This window comes from Schistocerca piceifrons, chromosome 3, assembly GCF_021461385.2.
Source record: "Schistocerca piceifrons isolate TAMUIC-IGC-003096 chromosome 3, iqSchPice1.1, whole genome shotgun sequence".
Taxonomy (NCBI): Eukaryota; Metazoa; Arthropoda; class Insecta; order Orthoptera; family Acrididae; genus Schistocerca; species Schistocerca piceifrons.
The window spans coordinates 720,266,480-720,282,519 of NC_060140.1; the positions used below are offsets into that span (position 1 = coordinate 720,266,480).

Genomic DNA, 16,040 nt, shown 5'->3' on the forward strand with positions numbered 1-16,040 from the left:
CTATCATCAGGTCACCTGTAATACATTTTCTGTAATGGGCTGAATTGTCTCTGAAAGTCAAGAGCCTTTACCAACTAAAGTAAGATAACCTTAATGTGTTTCAGCCAAATATGAACACAGTTATAACAATTTTAAATGCCTTCTTATAGGATAGGATGCGTATTGCAGGTTCGCTGAATTCATTCTAAGTGGCCACAATAGTTCATTCTAATTCCCCAAATGCATTTTAGCAAACATGAAACTCATTTCACATATTATGTTAATCTAAAAAGCACATGTTTGAAGGAAGAAGCTTCTCTTTCATACTAAGCTCTCTACATGCTATGTTGTGTTCCACTGGAATGTAGTTTTTAATATCCACAACCCATATTTTTTTTCCATTTCAATCCATGTCAGCCCTAAATTTAGAAAGCCTATGTGCTGGTAAATGTCCTCAAGTCCTTAGCATATATTTCCAAAAACTTGTCAACCGCTTAGTCTTTGCCCTGTTTCAAAATATTTATGGAGTGTGGAAACTGATGGTCAAATTCACAAACATGTCGTAACATTCTCGAAGTTCTCGAATGAGTGTTTAGTAATGTTTTACACAATTTGTATAACAAGACACCTACCAATTTATTTGAAGCTTTACCTATGACATACCTGGGCTCCGTTTCATGGCTGGTATACATTCCCCAATTCTTGATTTCTCCACAATCTCCTTTAAGTTTGGTACATTCATTTTGCTGCTCCAACCGTTATGATAAACGAGCTGCAGTGGAACTACCTATGCAAACGTGTACCTGGCTATTCTGTAGTCATGTTTCTTCCCAAGTTGGTCCGCTTTAACAAGGTTGAGCTGTTTTAATGGTTGCAGCAGAGACAGGGGCAGGCAGGCTGGAAGAATCTGAACACCTCTGGTTGCAGAACATGCTCTGTTACAGGATATTGTTTGGCAATATACTCTCTGTCTATGCCCACTTATCCTAACTAGACAAAGGCCGAACAGTGTTTGTATAACAGCTGGTACACAACATCTGTCATTTCACAGGTGGCTCTCCCTTCGATAGTATATATTTTGCCAGTTGTTATCCTATCTGTTACATCTCCCTGACCCGGAGCCACTGGTTCTGAAAACTTGCAAATGTCAATATCTCTCTGTGTATTTTCGCTTGCTGCAACTTGGTGAGTGAATTTTTTATCCCTCCAATTACATTATATGTCATTAATGAGTACCTCGATTAACAGAAATCGACTGCCATGGACAGTAGTGTGTTGATGACAGATGTTGCTGCAGACTGTAATGGATTGTAACAGCAGAAATGAGCCACAGCACAACAAATCACTCATCAACTCATTGCTGAACAATAACAAGTGGTTAATGACCAAATAACACAGAACCACCTTCTAGCTATAGGATACCACCAAAAATGTGTAGATTTGCTCACAACAAGCAGAGATTGCCACATACGCACAAAAGCATGCATTAGATACTCAAAATATGGGTAAGAAAAAAAATTACCACCTCCATAGTTGGACGGTTCATGTTATTGCCTTCAATGCAAAAGAACACGGGTTTGATTCTTGGTGCCTCCTCACATTTTCCTGAGATAAGGTGGTCTGGAACCAGGTCCACTCAGCCTTATGAGGCCAAGTAAGGAGCTGCATCAATAAAGAAACAGTGGCATCATTTGGATTCATCTACTAGCAATAATAGATGGAGGGATTGGCAACATGCTGATCACATGTTCCACGATCATAGATCATTGTTCGTTGTGCCTTGTAGGCAGCAGTTGGCCAGTTTGAACAGGCCTCAGGCTTGATTCTTGAGTGGTGTTTATAATAAATATGGCTAAATATCACCTGGACTGATGAGGTGCAATACCAACTGGTAGACACCATTAGCAAAACACAAGAATTACACAAGCAAAAGCATTCCTTTTGCCAAAAACGTTCTGTCCAAGCAGGTGATGGTATCCTCGAGGTGAGTGTTTACACCGGATAGAATTGATATCAGCAAATGATTCAGAGCTACTCTTCAACTGAAAAACTGCACAGGTGATCTGTAGTTTGAGCAAGGCAATTCACCACTCCCAAAGTGGGTTACAATGATTTTAAGTACATTCCTACAACATGTAGACATTCATCTGTTCCCCTGTTCAAGTGAGGTGTGAATGCTCTTGACCCAGCTCCAACTTTTCTCTTGAGTTGTCAATGGTGGCTGAGCAATTACAGATCTCGATGGCGGCAATTCAGCATCACATTTTGTTTCATGATGTATCACAGTTTTCACCGGAGTAAAAGGGAGTGCTATATGTTACTATAATAGGTTGCCTCCAATTCAGTTCCTCATGAGTGTGTTACTACCCTCCAACAACTGTGAATTATGCTCATCATGTTCTTTCTTTCTTCTTATCTTTCTTCCTTTTCTGATGAAGGAATTTTTAAACAATCCAGAAGCTACGACTGGGACACACTCTCCGTTACTGTAGAATCTGGATATCAGGCACTACATTTTACTGCAGCATTTAATTATTTTTCTGTGCACTATGTTTTCCTCCTAAATTACAGATTTGCAAGTTTTTCTTTCAGTCTTTAGCTTTGTTAGAAACATTATCTGCTGGACATCAATAAATAAATAACTTGTTTTGGTGAAAATGTTGTAAGAACAAGATGGAAAAACGAAAAACAGAAATTTCTAGCATTTAGGAACCGGGCAAACATACCTGCCAAATATCTTTTTAATTCCTTTGTTTCTGGTTGCCTGGAGTGGACTTTGTTGTGGTGACAAGCTTGAGCCTACATCTTCCTCTTCCTCCTCTTCTTCTACATGTGAATCCTCAATCACAACCCTCTCAGCATCAGCTAGAAACAAAATGTGTAACAGAACAAAGTTAATTTTTTTATATGAAAGTAATATATTTTGTTAATCTACAAAGGTAAATTATGCATGCACCATGTCATCGTGCTCTGGAATATGCAGGGCATGCGGGGTTATTACCGGAGCATGACAATACCCGGAGCATGACAATACCCAAGAATGACACAAGTGCAAGATGAACATCACATACCATATAATCAAAACAGTGTACAGGATGGCAAATACCACAGAAGTGTCTTTTCTTTGTTTCTCACCCAAGCAAGAAATCTCTCAAAAAGTTGAAAGTATTTTGCCTATGTACACATAACACTTCAGCCATGAAAACATATTTGCAGTCAATGACATAAAATAAGTGGTTAACAACTGTAGGTTTCTCGGCCTTCAGAACTGTGTTTCAGTTAGCGCATGTGCAAATGACAATTGTACATAATCTAACAAAGAAAATAATCAATTTTTGACAATACGATGTAATTGGATAGGTAAAAAATCTACTCACCAAGCGGCAGCAGGAGAAATAAAAAAAGGTTTTACTTGTGCAAGCTTTCAGAGCCAGTGGCTTCTTCTCCTGGCAGAAGGGTTGAAAGGGACAGAAGAGGAGTGAAGGGAAAGGAACAGGAGAAGTTTAGGAAAACGGGTTAAGTTTGGAAAAGTCATCCAGAACCCAGGGTCAGAGAATACTTACCTGAAGGGATGAGAAGGAAAGACTGATTGTTGGGGACACTATCAGTCTTTCCTTCTCATCCAATCCCCTGACCCAAGGTTGTGAGAGACTTTTCCAAACTCAAGCCCTTTTCCTAAACTTCTCCAGTTCATTCCCCTTCACCCCTCTTATTTCCTCTTTAGCCCTTCTGCCAGAAGAAGGAGCCACTGGCTCCGAAAGATTGCATAAGTAAAACCTTTTTTTTTTTATGTGTGTGTGTTCTCCTGCAGCTGCTTGGTGAGTAAATTATACATAATCTGGTGATTTATACATCAATGGCCATGTCTTTTCATTTAAGAAGCTTCTCACTTTCCTCTGCAAGTTCAAGAGGACCAATTTTTTTACCTCTGTCCATGGGAAAAATTCTCACAGAGCTGCAAGTTTCCCGTCAAGAATGCTAACCATTGCATTATTATTCCATTATGTGGATTACTGTAGCTTTGTTAATGTGTACAACCATCTAGAATCATGACTACAATAGTTTCAGCTTTTCCCTGCGATTATGACACATAATTATAAATAAATACTGAGATCGAAAATTAAACTTCAAATCTTAAGCTTTTCTTAACACAACCAATGCCATGTCCAATATTTACATCCTTTTTGTTACAATCATCATTGCCACATTGACTGCAGCATCCTGGAGTATACTTGATATGGCAAAACTTTTTGCTGAACAATAAACTTCTATATGGGCAGAGGGGATGGGAGCAACACAGGAGGATGTTGGTAATGCTACACAGATGACAATGCGTAAGAACATACAGGTGACAGAAGTTAAACATATGACTTCACATATGATACATATGAGCAATAGGTTCATAGCCTCGTCATCAATGATTGCTAGCTTTTTTGCTCTGTCTCAGAAATTCGTCTCTTTGTGCACTCAGTATATAGTACACTCATTTCACTTTGACAATTGAATAAGGTCCATTTTTATATAACCTTGATACAAATACGTCTATTGTGGAGCTCTTTCTGCGTTGACCATGGCCAGTATTCAGTGTTAGGTATAGATTATCAAATAAGAATGAAACTTTTTGGTAAGTTAAAACTGTGTTCCAAACAGGAACTCAAACCTAGGCACTGCCTTATGTGGACAGGTGCTCTACTGACCAAGCTATCAAGGTACACCTCTGAACCCTCCCTCACAACTTTACTTCCATCAGTACCTCCTCTCCTGGTGGAAATAAAGCAGTTACGGCGAGTTGTGAGTCATGCTTGGATAGCTCTGTCAGTAGAACACCTGTCCATGAAAGACAAAATTCTGGTTTCAAATCCAAGTCTGCAACACAGTTTAAACATTCCACGAAGCTACAAATCGGTGCAGTCTCTGCAGCATAATGAAAATTCATTCTGAAAATACTGTTGCTAAGTACACTGGTGTCCAAAATTAGAGCAACAAATGGAACTTTTGCAAAGTTGTGTTTATTTTGCCACAAAACAGCATAAACTGGTGACAGTAATGAAGAAACAATGTGAAGAATACAGAATGTACACAATATAACATGCATAATCGTAGACAAACATGTTCTTCGTTTTTTCAAGTTAATGGATTTGCGCACACATTCTGACACATTGGTTAATGTTCTCAGTATGGGTTGTGACCAACTCTGGCAGCAATACAGGCCTGACGACAAAGGGGTATGCTTTGAATGATGTCATCGACCTCACGTTGAGGCAATAACAACCATTCTTCCTGCAGAGCTGCCCACAAGTCTTGGAGAGGGGTTGGTGATGCTGATATGATGCAACCCATCTCTCTACTGCATCCTAGACATGCTCTATGGGATTCAAATAGGTAGAGTGCACAAGCCACACGATGCATGCAATATCTTCCATTTCCAAGAAAACATCAACCACCCGTGCTGTATGCGGTCAAGCATTATTGTCCATCAATACGAAGTTTGGGCCCACAGCACCTCGCAACCACCACACATGAGGTCCCAAGATCTCATCACAACACCTGACAGCAGTTAAGCCTCACCAATTCACCCGTACAATTTCATGAAGAGATGTTCGACTGGTCAACATAATCTCTCTCCACACTATTAGGAATCCTCTTCGATACTGGTGTCTTTCCACAATGTTTGGGTCCCGAAATCATGTTCCATGTTCCTTCCTGGCCCAAATTCTTTGAGAGTCACTCTTCAGATAACATTGGGACTCTTCTGCAAAAAGAACACTGGTCCATTGTTCGAATGTCCAGATGGCATGTTGAAGACTACCTCTAGACATTTACTTCTGTGAAGACACGTCAGAGGTACACACAGAGCAAATCCCAGACAATAAAGGCCACTCTGCCAAAGCCTTCTGTACACCATATGTCTCCATACAAAACATCCTGTGGAAGCTGCCAAGTCACATGCCAGTAGCCTTGTAGTACTAAGGCAGTACCATCAAGCCCTTACAGCCAAATAACGGTCATCGCCTCCTGATGTCACTTGTGATTGGCCCTGCCCTGGTCTTTGTGATACAGTTTTTGTCTCTATAAACTGTCACCGAATCTGAGAAACAACAGAATGATTCACATTAAGCCATTGAGCCACATCAGTTTGCGACTGTCCTGCTTCCATTCTTTCTACGGCCCTCCACAACAGAAAATCTGGTAGGCATCTTCTCCGTGTCATACTGCACTGTGGTTGTGACTGTGTACACAGCGATTGTGGATGTGGAAATACCCAGCAAATACTACCCTGTTTGAGAGGTACCCTGATGCCATCGTTGGCATTGTCGTCCGTTGACCAGAATGCCGTCTTCCATGCAGAACACAATTGTATAGACATCTGTCCACAGTTGTATGATAATATCATGAATTAAACACAGAACAGGGAAATAGAGGTTTGTTGCTTTAATATTGGACACAAGTGTAACAACTATGCACTGATTTTCCTTACACTCAGAAGTGCAGACAGGAATTCTGTACTTTTTAACGAACAAGTGCAGCTCTAAATCCTAAAAAGTTAAGAAGATATTCTTAGTTAAAAAGTGCGCATTTAGATATTTTACTTACAATTGAAAATTTTTATATGCCCCCCCCCCCCCCCCAAAAAAAAACTGTAATTATCAACAGGAAATTTGAGTTGTTAGAGTGGCTCCATGAACAACTCACAAAATACCTCAGAGAATACTAATATTAAAGAGCTTTTTAAATGAAAGGTGATGAATTTGTGAAAGAATGCACTGTGGACATGTACAGTTCTTATGTTAGCTAGCCGTCTGACTCTCCTGTGGAAAAACCAACAGCTTCTGTACATGAGAAGTTTGCACCATATTGGTCAGGCCCAGATCCTTGGATCCTTGTGAGGCAGCAGGGAGGAGAGAGGGGGGGGGGGGGGCAAACTGTGGTATTTGTCCCATGCAGCAATTTCAGAGGGGTGCCAGATTTATATTCTGGAAGAAAAGAACCTTGTTTCACAAAGCGTCTAGCATCCAGCGCATGCTGGTCTATCGGTTATTCATATGATTTTGAAATGCATCCCTGCAGGTTTATGAACACATTCTAAGTTAATTCCTGAATGAATCTAAGATCATTTTTGAATATGTGCATAGTGTACATGATGTCTCTGTCAGAGGAACCCCCACTGCATCAACAAATAAAAAACTTTCCCATACACATAAGGGGACAGGGCTATATGAGCTGAGCCAAATAAACCCAAACGGGTGAATGCCAATCACTGTTTATTATGTGATTGATTTTGGGTGTGAATAATCAGCACTGTTATAATTATTAGCAAGATCTACAAATTCAGACTACCAGTGTGGAAATAAACAACTAACACAAATAACAGGTAAGAAAGATTACACATTACCTTCTCTACGTATTCACGAAAATGAAATTTTTGCCAGATTGCTGCACTACTAAGGGCCAGTTGTATGTTCCCCGGTTAGCAACTGCTTAAGTTCTGATCTCAGAATAGCAAAGAACATGTTTTGTATGAACACTTAATAACACCTAACCAAAGAATAAATACAGGACAACTGAACTGGTGATTCTGGCAGGGTTAGTGAAGTTAACTGGAGAATAAGTTTTGATAGTAGCAGGAATAGTTACAGGATTAGTGATGACAAGATTGTTTGTTAGAATGAGGAAGGAAAATGGGGACATAACACAATTTATATGAAAGAATATGATGATTCCAAATTTATATAAAAATTTTGCACTACTACTACTACTACTACTACTACTACTATTCGATCTCATGCTTGAAAAACTGGATTGTATGAACGAAATGTAAAACTATTTCCTAACGTAAGACTTTTTGCTTGTAGTAGGCATAATAGGCATTTGATATTGGTACTTTGTCAATTATATTCTGTCATGTTATTTATGTAAATGAGGTAGATAAAAATGACCATTTGTGTGAAAACAGTCTCACTTATTTAGTGTATGTTACAACTGCTGCAATATTAGAAAGGCCTATTTTGTTTTATCTAGCAGACAGGGACAAAATAGATGTAATCAAATCAAGAAACCACGCCAGTCTTGGGTACTATTCATATTAACAATTTTTCAGTATCAGACAACAACATTTTGATTTTTCATGTAGCAAAATGTTGAACAAACTTTTGATGAGGTACTAAATTCTTTTGCAAATAGGAAAGCACGGGGGTGCAAACCTGTAACAAGATTTCAGAGAAAAAAAAATGCCAGGATCTAAGGATTAAAAAAATGTGTATTGTCTTGCTAGTCTCTTGCCTTTACTGGTCTTACATTTCCTATATTTAATTTTATGACAAGCAAAAGAGGAAGTTATTAGCTAATAGGCAATAAAGAGTGCAAATTTTCTGAAGAGTTTATTCCCCAGTCACAAATAATACCAGCCAATATTAATTGTGAGGGTTCTTTTTTATTTTCTGGAAAAAAAAGAGAATGTTAGGATGACAAACAAAACAGCTCTGAAATGTTCGAGTGGGAGGCAGTGGGGATGCAACTATCAAATTTTTGCCCTGGTTCAGAAATGTCACAGATCTTGGGCTGATAATGATGTAACTGTGCAGTGTGACATAAAACAAAAAATATTAACACAAAAGAAAGTACTAGTCTTACAATAGCAAAAAAGATAAAATACATCACGTGGTAAACTAATCACCTTGTAAATACACTGGAGTATCTTGTAGCCTTTTTCTGTGTTTGGTAATGAAAGTTTGAAATTCATCGTCAACTTAGAGATTTAGGGCAAAAATGTAATGACTGATGGAATGGTCAGAAAAAGGATGAGACAATTCAATATGGGAAAACAATGTTCATCATGAATCACGGAGTGGGTGGCTTCCTGTTGTCAATGATGGTTTGGTTGAAAAAGTGAATGAAAAAAACTGGACAAAACAAACTGCTCACATTAAAAATGCTTGGTGATGAGTTTCAAAAACTGTTTTGCATGAGACTATCATGAATTGCTTAAATTTTTGCAGATTGTGTTCCCACTGGGTTCCAAAAATGCTTACGGATGTCCACAAAATGAAGCAACTTGGATATGCTTGGACATTTCTTACCTGATACGGTGATGAGGGGGATGAATTCTTATACAGAACTGTGACTAACGACACAACTTTTGGTCATTATGTCACTCTCGAATCAAAACAACAGTCAAAGGAGTGGAAGCACTCACAATCCTCCAAAAAACATAAAGTCAAAACAATGCTGTCAGCACAAAAAATTATTCACTTTGTTCTGGGACAGACACAGCATGTTGTTTATTGAATTCCTTCCCAGTTGTGAAATCATCAATGTGGTACCATAGTGTGAAACACAGAGTGATTCAGCATGCAATTAATAAGAAAGGCACAGAATTTCCAGTCAAGCCATTGTATTGCTTCACGACAATCCACATCCTCATTCTGCTGGTATCACTCCAAACCTTATTCAATAATTCGGTTGGGAGCAGTTTGCTCACTTGCCGACAGGCCCGATCTCGCACCTTCTCGATTACCCCTTGTTCTTGCACTTGAAGTGTGAATTTTGGAGGAAGGCATTTTGACAGTAATGATAATGCAAAAACGTGTTCAGCAGTGGCTATCTTTACTAATGGCATCAATCTATGAAGAAGGCATAGAAAAATTGGTTTCCTGCTATGACAAATGTCTGAACAGTGGTGGCAATTATGTGGAAAAATAGTTTTATGATGTCCCCCCCCCCCCCCCTCCCCAAATTGTACTTACTTTCCGGACACGCCTTGTACAATATATATCATTCTTCCATATCCCACCAATCTGTCAGATGTCAGCCACTGATTAAGTCTGAAATAACACTGTTCAACAAAAAGCCCACCGATATTTTGTGTCACTCTGTTAACAGATTCAAATTGACGCTCTTTGGCACAGCATACACCAGGAACTCTGTAATATCACATTACACAAAATTTTTACAGCTATTTACTGCAGTCACAAATATTCCTATAGTGATCTAAAATGGTAACTACACTGTGTAACTACTAGACATTTGTGGAATATCCATCATGCTTTTCAGATGGTACCTTCATGATTCCACATGCAACAGAAACGACTGATGATTCTGTTTACCTATTCCTTTTACTATGCAAATTATAGATTGATTCTGTGTAGGTGAGACATGCACATGCAATGTAATTAAAAGTTTGCAGTTTTAAAATGGTAATGATTTGTGCAAATGTTGCAATTTGCTACTATTATAAATGTGCTAAGCACTTACACTACATCTTAGGTAATTTTGTGTTTTTTTTGTGTATGTCCTAGAGAAACATAATTACAAAATTTTAATATAACTAACACCATAAACAGAGGTAATGCACTAAATTAAGATCTGGTTCTTTTGTATAAGAAATGTTTCAGCTACTTCAACAGTGAGCCATGTTTTGTTAACATTTCACTCACTGACACTAAAATAAAAAAAAATGCTAAGAAAAGAATTGAGCAATGCGTGAGAAAGATGTATGTGGTAATGGCTAGAACATTATTTCGCAATGTGAGTGATTTACTCACTGCAGTGTACCTGCTTTATTGGCAATTTATGACAAGTTTAAAATTGAAAACACAGTAGAACTGTTTAAACTCTTGACAAAAGTAGTAATCAAACAATGGAAAACCAAGAATGGAATGTAACAATATTATGAAAAGGACAGTTGCTAGATGCTGAGTCACAGACAGGCATAAAAAAGACAGACACAAATAAAGCTTTAGGCCATTGAGGACTGCAGTCGCACGTGTGAGTTGTGTTTGCATGTGACCACTATGTGGTGAGTAGCAACTTTCCTTTTTATAATACTGACCAAAAAAAGGATTACCATATGAAAACAAAATGCACAGACCTGTGAAGGTCATGGTCTCAAGTGCTTATGAGCCAAGCTCTAACTATTTCTCAGAATTATTCACAAAATCCTACATCATAAAGTTTTCTTTTTTATCCATTAAAACATGTTTGTGAAAGCCTCCAGGAAAAATTAAACCACAAGTTTTCTTGTTGATTCTCAATTTGGTTTTGAAAAATGTTTAGTTAGAAGACAAGTAACTGTCATAACACAATTATTAGGCACAGATGTTAAGAGCAGAGGGCAAATTCAAGTGTGTTTTAGTACGTATGACGAGGTATTTGACAGAGTAGAACCCAGTAACTGAACTGACATTCTTAAAGGCATTAACTAACATTTTTAAAACTCATAAAATCTGTACTGAAACAAGACAGCTCAGATAAAAGAAAATGATGCATCATACACTTACATCCAACAGCTGTGTTCCTGCTGTTCACGACTCATTCATAGCAAACACTTCAAAAAGAACTGACAGATATTAAACCTGGGGCACAATTTCATGGAGTTTGGATAAATAATATCCAGTATTAGGATGATACCATAATTATGGGAAGCTGTGTAAAATATCAATATCTCCTAAATTTTGTGGGTGAATAAGAATTAAATCGGGCCTCAGTATCAGTATGAGAACTGAGTTATTCACAAACGACACCTTGTCTTTTAGTAGCTCATAGACACTCAGCTCAGCTCAGTTCATGGATCAGATACAGAGATAAATTATAACTTGCTCATACTAATGCTCTTACTAATGCAGATTTAAAATTAGATCTCCTAATCTGATTTATAAAATGCTATATCTGGATGGAACCAATATATAACACAGGAGGTCAAATACTGGAAGTTCTCATGTTAGTAACATTTTATACGTGGATCTTGTGACAAGACATAATGAAAAGAGCTCCAAGGTGGCTTATTTAGGTTTGATCGCATGGACGCTCATGTGCACATCGCTCTGACATTTGACAGGAGTCTGGTAAATGTGGCATCAAAGCATGGCAGCAGTGGCAGGACATCTGGAGTGATGTCACAAATGTTGTTAGCAGTTCACACAAAGACAGTCATCGGAATACACATTTGTGCTTGTTGTTGTTGTTGTGGTCTTCAGTCCTGAGACTGGTTTGATGCAGCTCTCCATGCTACTCTATCCTGTGCAAGCTTTTTCATCTCCCAGTACCTACTGCAACCTACATTCTTCTGAATCTGCTTAGTGTATTCATCTCTTGGTCTCCCTCTACGATTTTTACCCTCCACGCTGCCCTCCAATACTAAATTGGTGATCCCTTGATGCCTCAGAACATGTCCTACCAACCGATCCCTTCTTCTGGTCAAGTTGTGCCACAAACTTCTCTTCTCCCCAATCCTATTCAATACTTCCTCATTAGTTATGTGATCTACCCATCTAATCTTCAGCATTCTTCTGTAGCACCACGTTTCGAAAGCTTCTATTCTCTTCTTGTCCAAACTATTTATCGTCCATGTTTCACTTCCATACATGGCTACACTCCATACGAATACTTTCAGAAATGACTTCCTGCCACTTAAATCAATACTGGATGTTAACAAATTTCTCTTCTTCAGAAACGCTTTCCTTGCCATTGCCAGCCTACATTTTATATCCTCTCTACTTCGACCATTATCAGTTATTTTGCTCCCCAAATAGCAAAACTCCTTTACTACTTTAAGTGCCTCATTTCCTAATCTAATTCCCTCAGCATCACCCGACTTAATTAGGCTACATTCCATTATCCTTGTTTTGCTTTTGTTGATGTTCATCTTATATCCTCCTTTCAAGACACTGTCCATTCCATTCAACTGCTCTTCCAAGTCCTTTGCTGTCTCGGACAGAATTACAATGTCATCGGCGAACCTCAAAGTTTTTATTTCTTCTCCATGAATTTTAATACCTACTCCGAATTTTTCTTTTGTTTCCTTTACTGCTTGCTCAATATACAGATTGAACAACATCGGGGAGAGGCTACAACCCTGTCTTACTCCCTTCCCAACCACTGCTTCCCTTTCACACCCCTCGACTCTTATAACAGCCATCTGGTTTCTGTACAAATTGTAAATAGCCTTTCGCTCCCTGTATTTTACCCCTGCCACCTTTAGAATTTGAAAGAGAGTATTCCAGTCAACATTGTCAAAAGCTTTCTCTAAGTCTACAAATGCTAGAAACGTAGGTTTGCCTTTCCTTAATCTTTCTTCTAAGATAAGTCGTAAGGTCAGTATTGCCTCACGTGTTCCAGTGTTTCTACGGAATCCAAACTGATCTTCCCCGAGGTTGGCTTCTACTAGTTTTTCCATTCGTCTGTAAAGAATTCGTGTTAGTATTTTGCAGCTGTGACTTATTAAGCTGATAGTTCGGTAATTTTCACATCTGTCAACACCTGCTTTCTTTGGGATTGGAATTATTATATTCTTCTTGAAGTCTGAGGGTATTTCGCCTGTCTCATACATCTTCCTCACCAGATGGTAGAGTTTTGTCAGGACTGGCTCTCCCACGGCCGTCAGTAGTTCCAATGGAATATTGTCTACTCCGGGGGCTTTGTTTCGACTCAGGTCTTTCGGTGCTCTGTCAAACTCTTCACGCAGTATCATATCTCCCATTTCATCTTCATCTACATCCTCTTCCATTTCCATAATATTGTCCTCAAGTACATCGCCCTTGTATAGACCCTCTATATACTCCTTCCACCTTTCTGCTTTCCCTTCTTTGCTTAGAACTGGGTTTCCATCTGAGCTCTTGATATTCATACAAGTCGTTCTCTTATCTCCAAGGGTCTCTTTAATTTTCCTGTAGGCGGTATCTATCTTACCCCTAGTGAGATAGGCCTCTACATCCTTACATTTGTCCTCTAGCCATCCCTGCTTAGCCATTTTGCACTTCCTGTCGATCTCATTTTTGAGACGTTTGTATTCCTTTTTGCCTGTTTCACTTACTGCATTTTTATATTTTCTCCTTTCATCAATTAAATTCAATATTTCTTCTGTTACCCAAGGATTTCTACTAGCCCTCGTCTTTTTACCTACTTGATCCTCTGCTGCCTTCACTACTTCATCCCTCAAAGCTACCCATTCTTCTTCTACTGTATTTATTTCCCCCATTCCTGTCAATTGCTCCCTTATGCTCTCCCTGAATCTCTGTACCACCTCTGGTTCTTTCAGTTTATCCAGGTCCCATCTCCTTAAATTCCCACCTTTTTGCAGTTTCTTCAGTTTTAATCTACAGGTCATAACCAATAGATTGTGGTCAGAGTCCACATCTGCCCCTGGAAATGTCTTACAATTTAAAACCTGGTTCCTAAATCTCTGTCTTACCATTATATAATCTATCTGATACCTTTTAGTATCTCCAGGGTTCTTCCATGTATACAACCTTCTTTCATGATTCTTAAACCAAGTGTTAGTTATGATTATGTTGTGTGCTGTGCAAAATTCTACCAGGCGGCTTCCTCTTTCATTTCTGTCCCCCAATCCATATTCACCTACTATGTTTCCTTCTCTCCCTTTTCCTACACTCGAATTCCAGTCACCCATGACTATTAAATTTTCGTCTCCCTTCACAATCTGAATAATTTCTTTTATTTCATCATACATTTCTTCAATGTCTTCGTCATCTGCAGAGTTAGTTGGCATATAAACTTGTACTACTGTAGTAGGTGTGGGCTTCGTATCTATCTTGGCCACAATAATGCGTTCACTATGCTGTTTGTAGTAGCTTACCCGCATTCCTATTTTCCTATTCATTATTAAACCTACTCCTGCATTACCCCTATTTGATTTTGTGTTTATAACCCTGTAGTCACCTGACCAGAAGTCTTGTTCCTCCTGCCACCGAACTTCACTAATTCCCACAATATCTAACTTCAACCTATCCATTTCCCTTTTTAAATTTTCTAACCTACCTGCCCGATTAAGGGATCTGACATTCCACGCTCCGATCCGTAGAACGCCAGTTTTCTTTCTCCTGATAACGACATCCTCTTGAGTAGTCCCCGCCCGGAGATCCGAATGGGGGACTATTTTACCTCCGGAATATTTTACCCAAGAGGACGCCATCATCATGTAATCATACAGTAAAGCTGCATGCCCTCGGGAAAAATTACGGCTGTAGTTTCCCCTTGCTTTCAGCCGTTCGCAGTACCGGCACGGCAAGGCCGTTTCGGTTATTGTTACAAGGCCAGATCAGTCAATCATCCAGACTGTTGCCCTTGCAACTACTGAAAAGGCTGCTGCCCCTCTTCAGGAACCACACATTTGTCTGGCCTCTCAACAGATACCCCTCCGTTGTGGTTGCACCTACGGTACGGCTATCTGTATCGCTGAGGCACGCAAGCCTCCCCACCAACGGCAAGGTCCATGGTTCATGGGGGGGACATTTGTGCTTAAGAAGCGTAATTCACTAAACATACACCAGACCATGAAACACCAAATCATAAACGACACCATTTATTTGACATATAGATTGACTATGGAAATAAAGTATTTAATTAGTTAACTGGTGAAACAGTCATCAGTAACAACATATTGCTATATGAGTACTAACATCTATACTGAATAAGCCACAGAGAAGATCGACCTATCAAATGGAAGCACCTTGTCAAGGCGAATCATATGAACTACCAACATATTTGTTTATGCACTTAATTACTCAATAAGAAGTGTCTGAATTAAACAATTAAAGTCAGCGTAACTAATTTTACAAAACAGATACACAAACAGCATTGCAGTTTGTGTCGGAAAACTTAACCACACATTATGAAAAACATTTAGAGTGTAAGTTTTGTGTGTTAACTTCCCATTTTTGCATAATTAATTAGATTTTTGCATAGTTTTGTTCATAATGTAAATTTTACCATAGTTACATGAATATGGATGACACCAGCAGAAACAGTAGCTCATTTCCTATAAGAATGCTGTGCTACTTATGTGTGAATGTTCAAGACACAGTCCACCAAGAGTGATTATAGTTATAATTATTTGAAAATTGCCTTTCATTTTAATTATAATTTCTGATAAACTATTCATCCAATCATTTATTATGGCACATCATTTTAATCAGCATCTCAGTGCACATCTTTTGGTGTACTCAGTTTTAAATCGCACATAAGGATAAAATCTGTAATCAGACTGGCGAACAATCATACAAGTTGCTTGTCACAATTAGGAGGAAACCCAGCTATCATCTATAAAA

The 16,040-nt window shown here is 38.8% G+C and overlaps 1 protein-coding gene across 10 annotated transcripts in view; it reads right to left on the bottom strand.

Moving 5' to 3' along the window:
- The window catches only part of LOC124789871 (liprin-beta-1), a 303,083-nt gene that overhangs the window by 65,693 nt on the left and 221,350 nt on the right, over window positions 1–16,040 (bottom strand). For all 10 annotated transcript variants that reach the window (XR_007016181.1, XR_007016179.1, XR_007016180.1 and 7 more), the window contains one exon: window positions 2,706–2,844. Coding sequence is in view for 2 of the 10 variants with exons in the window: in XM_047257386.1 (XP_047113342.1) it covers window positions 2,706–2,844 (139 nt within the window). In the remaining 8 variants the exon portion in view is untranslated. The remainder of the gene's footprint in view (window positions 1–2,705; window positions 2,845–16,040) is intronic.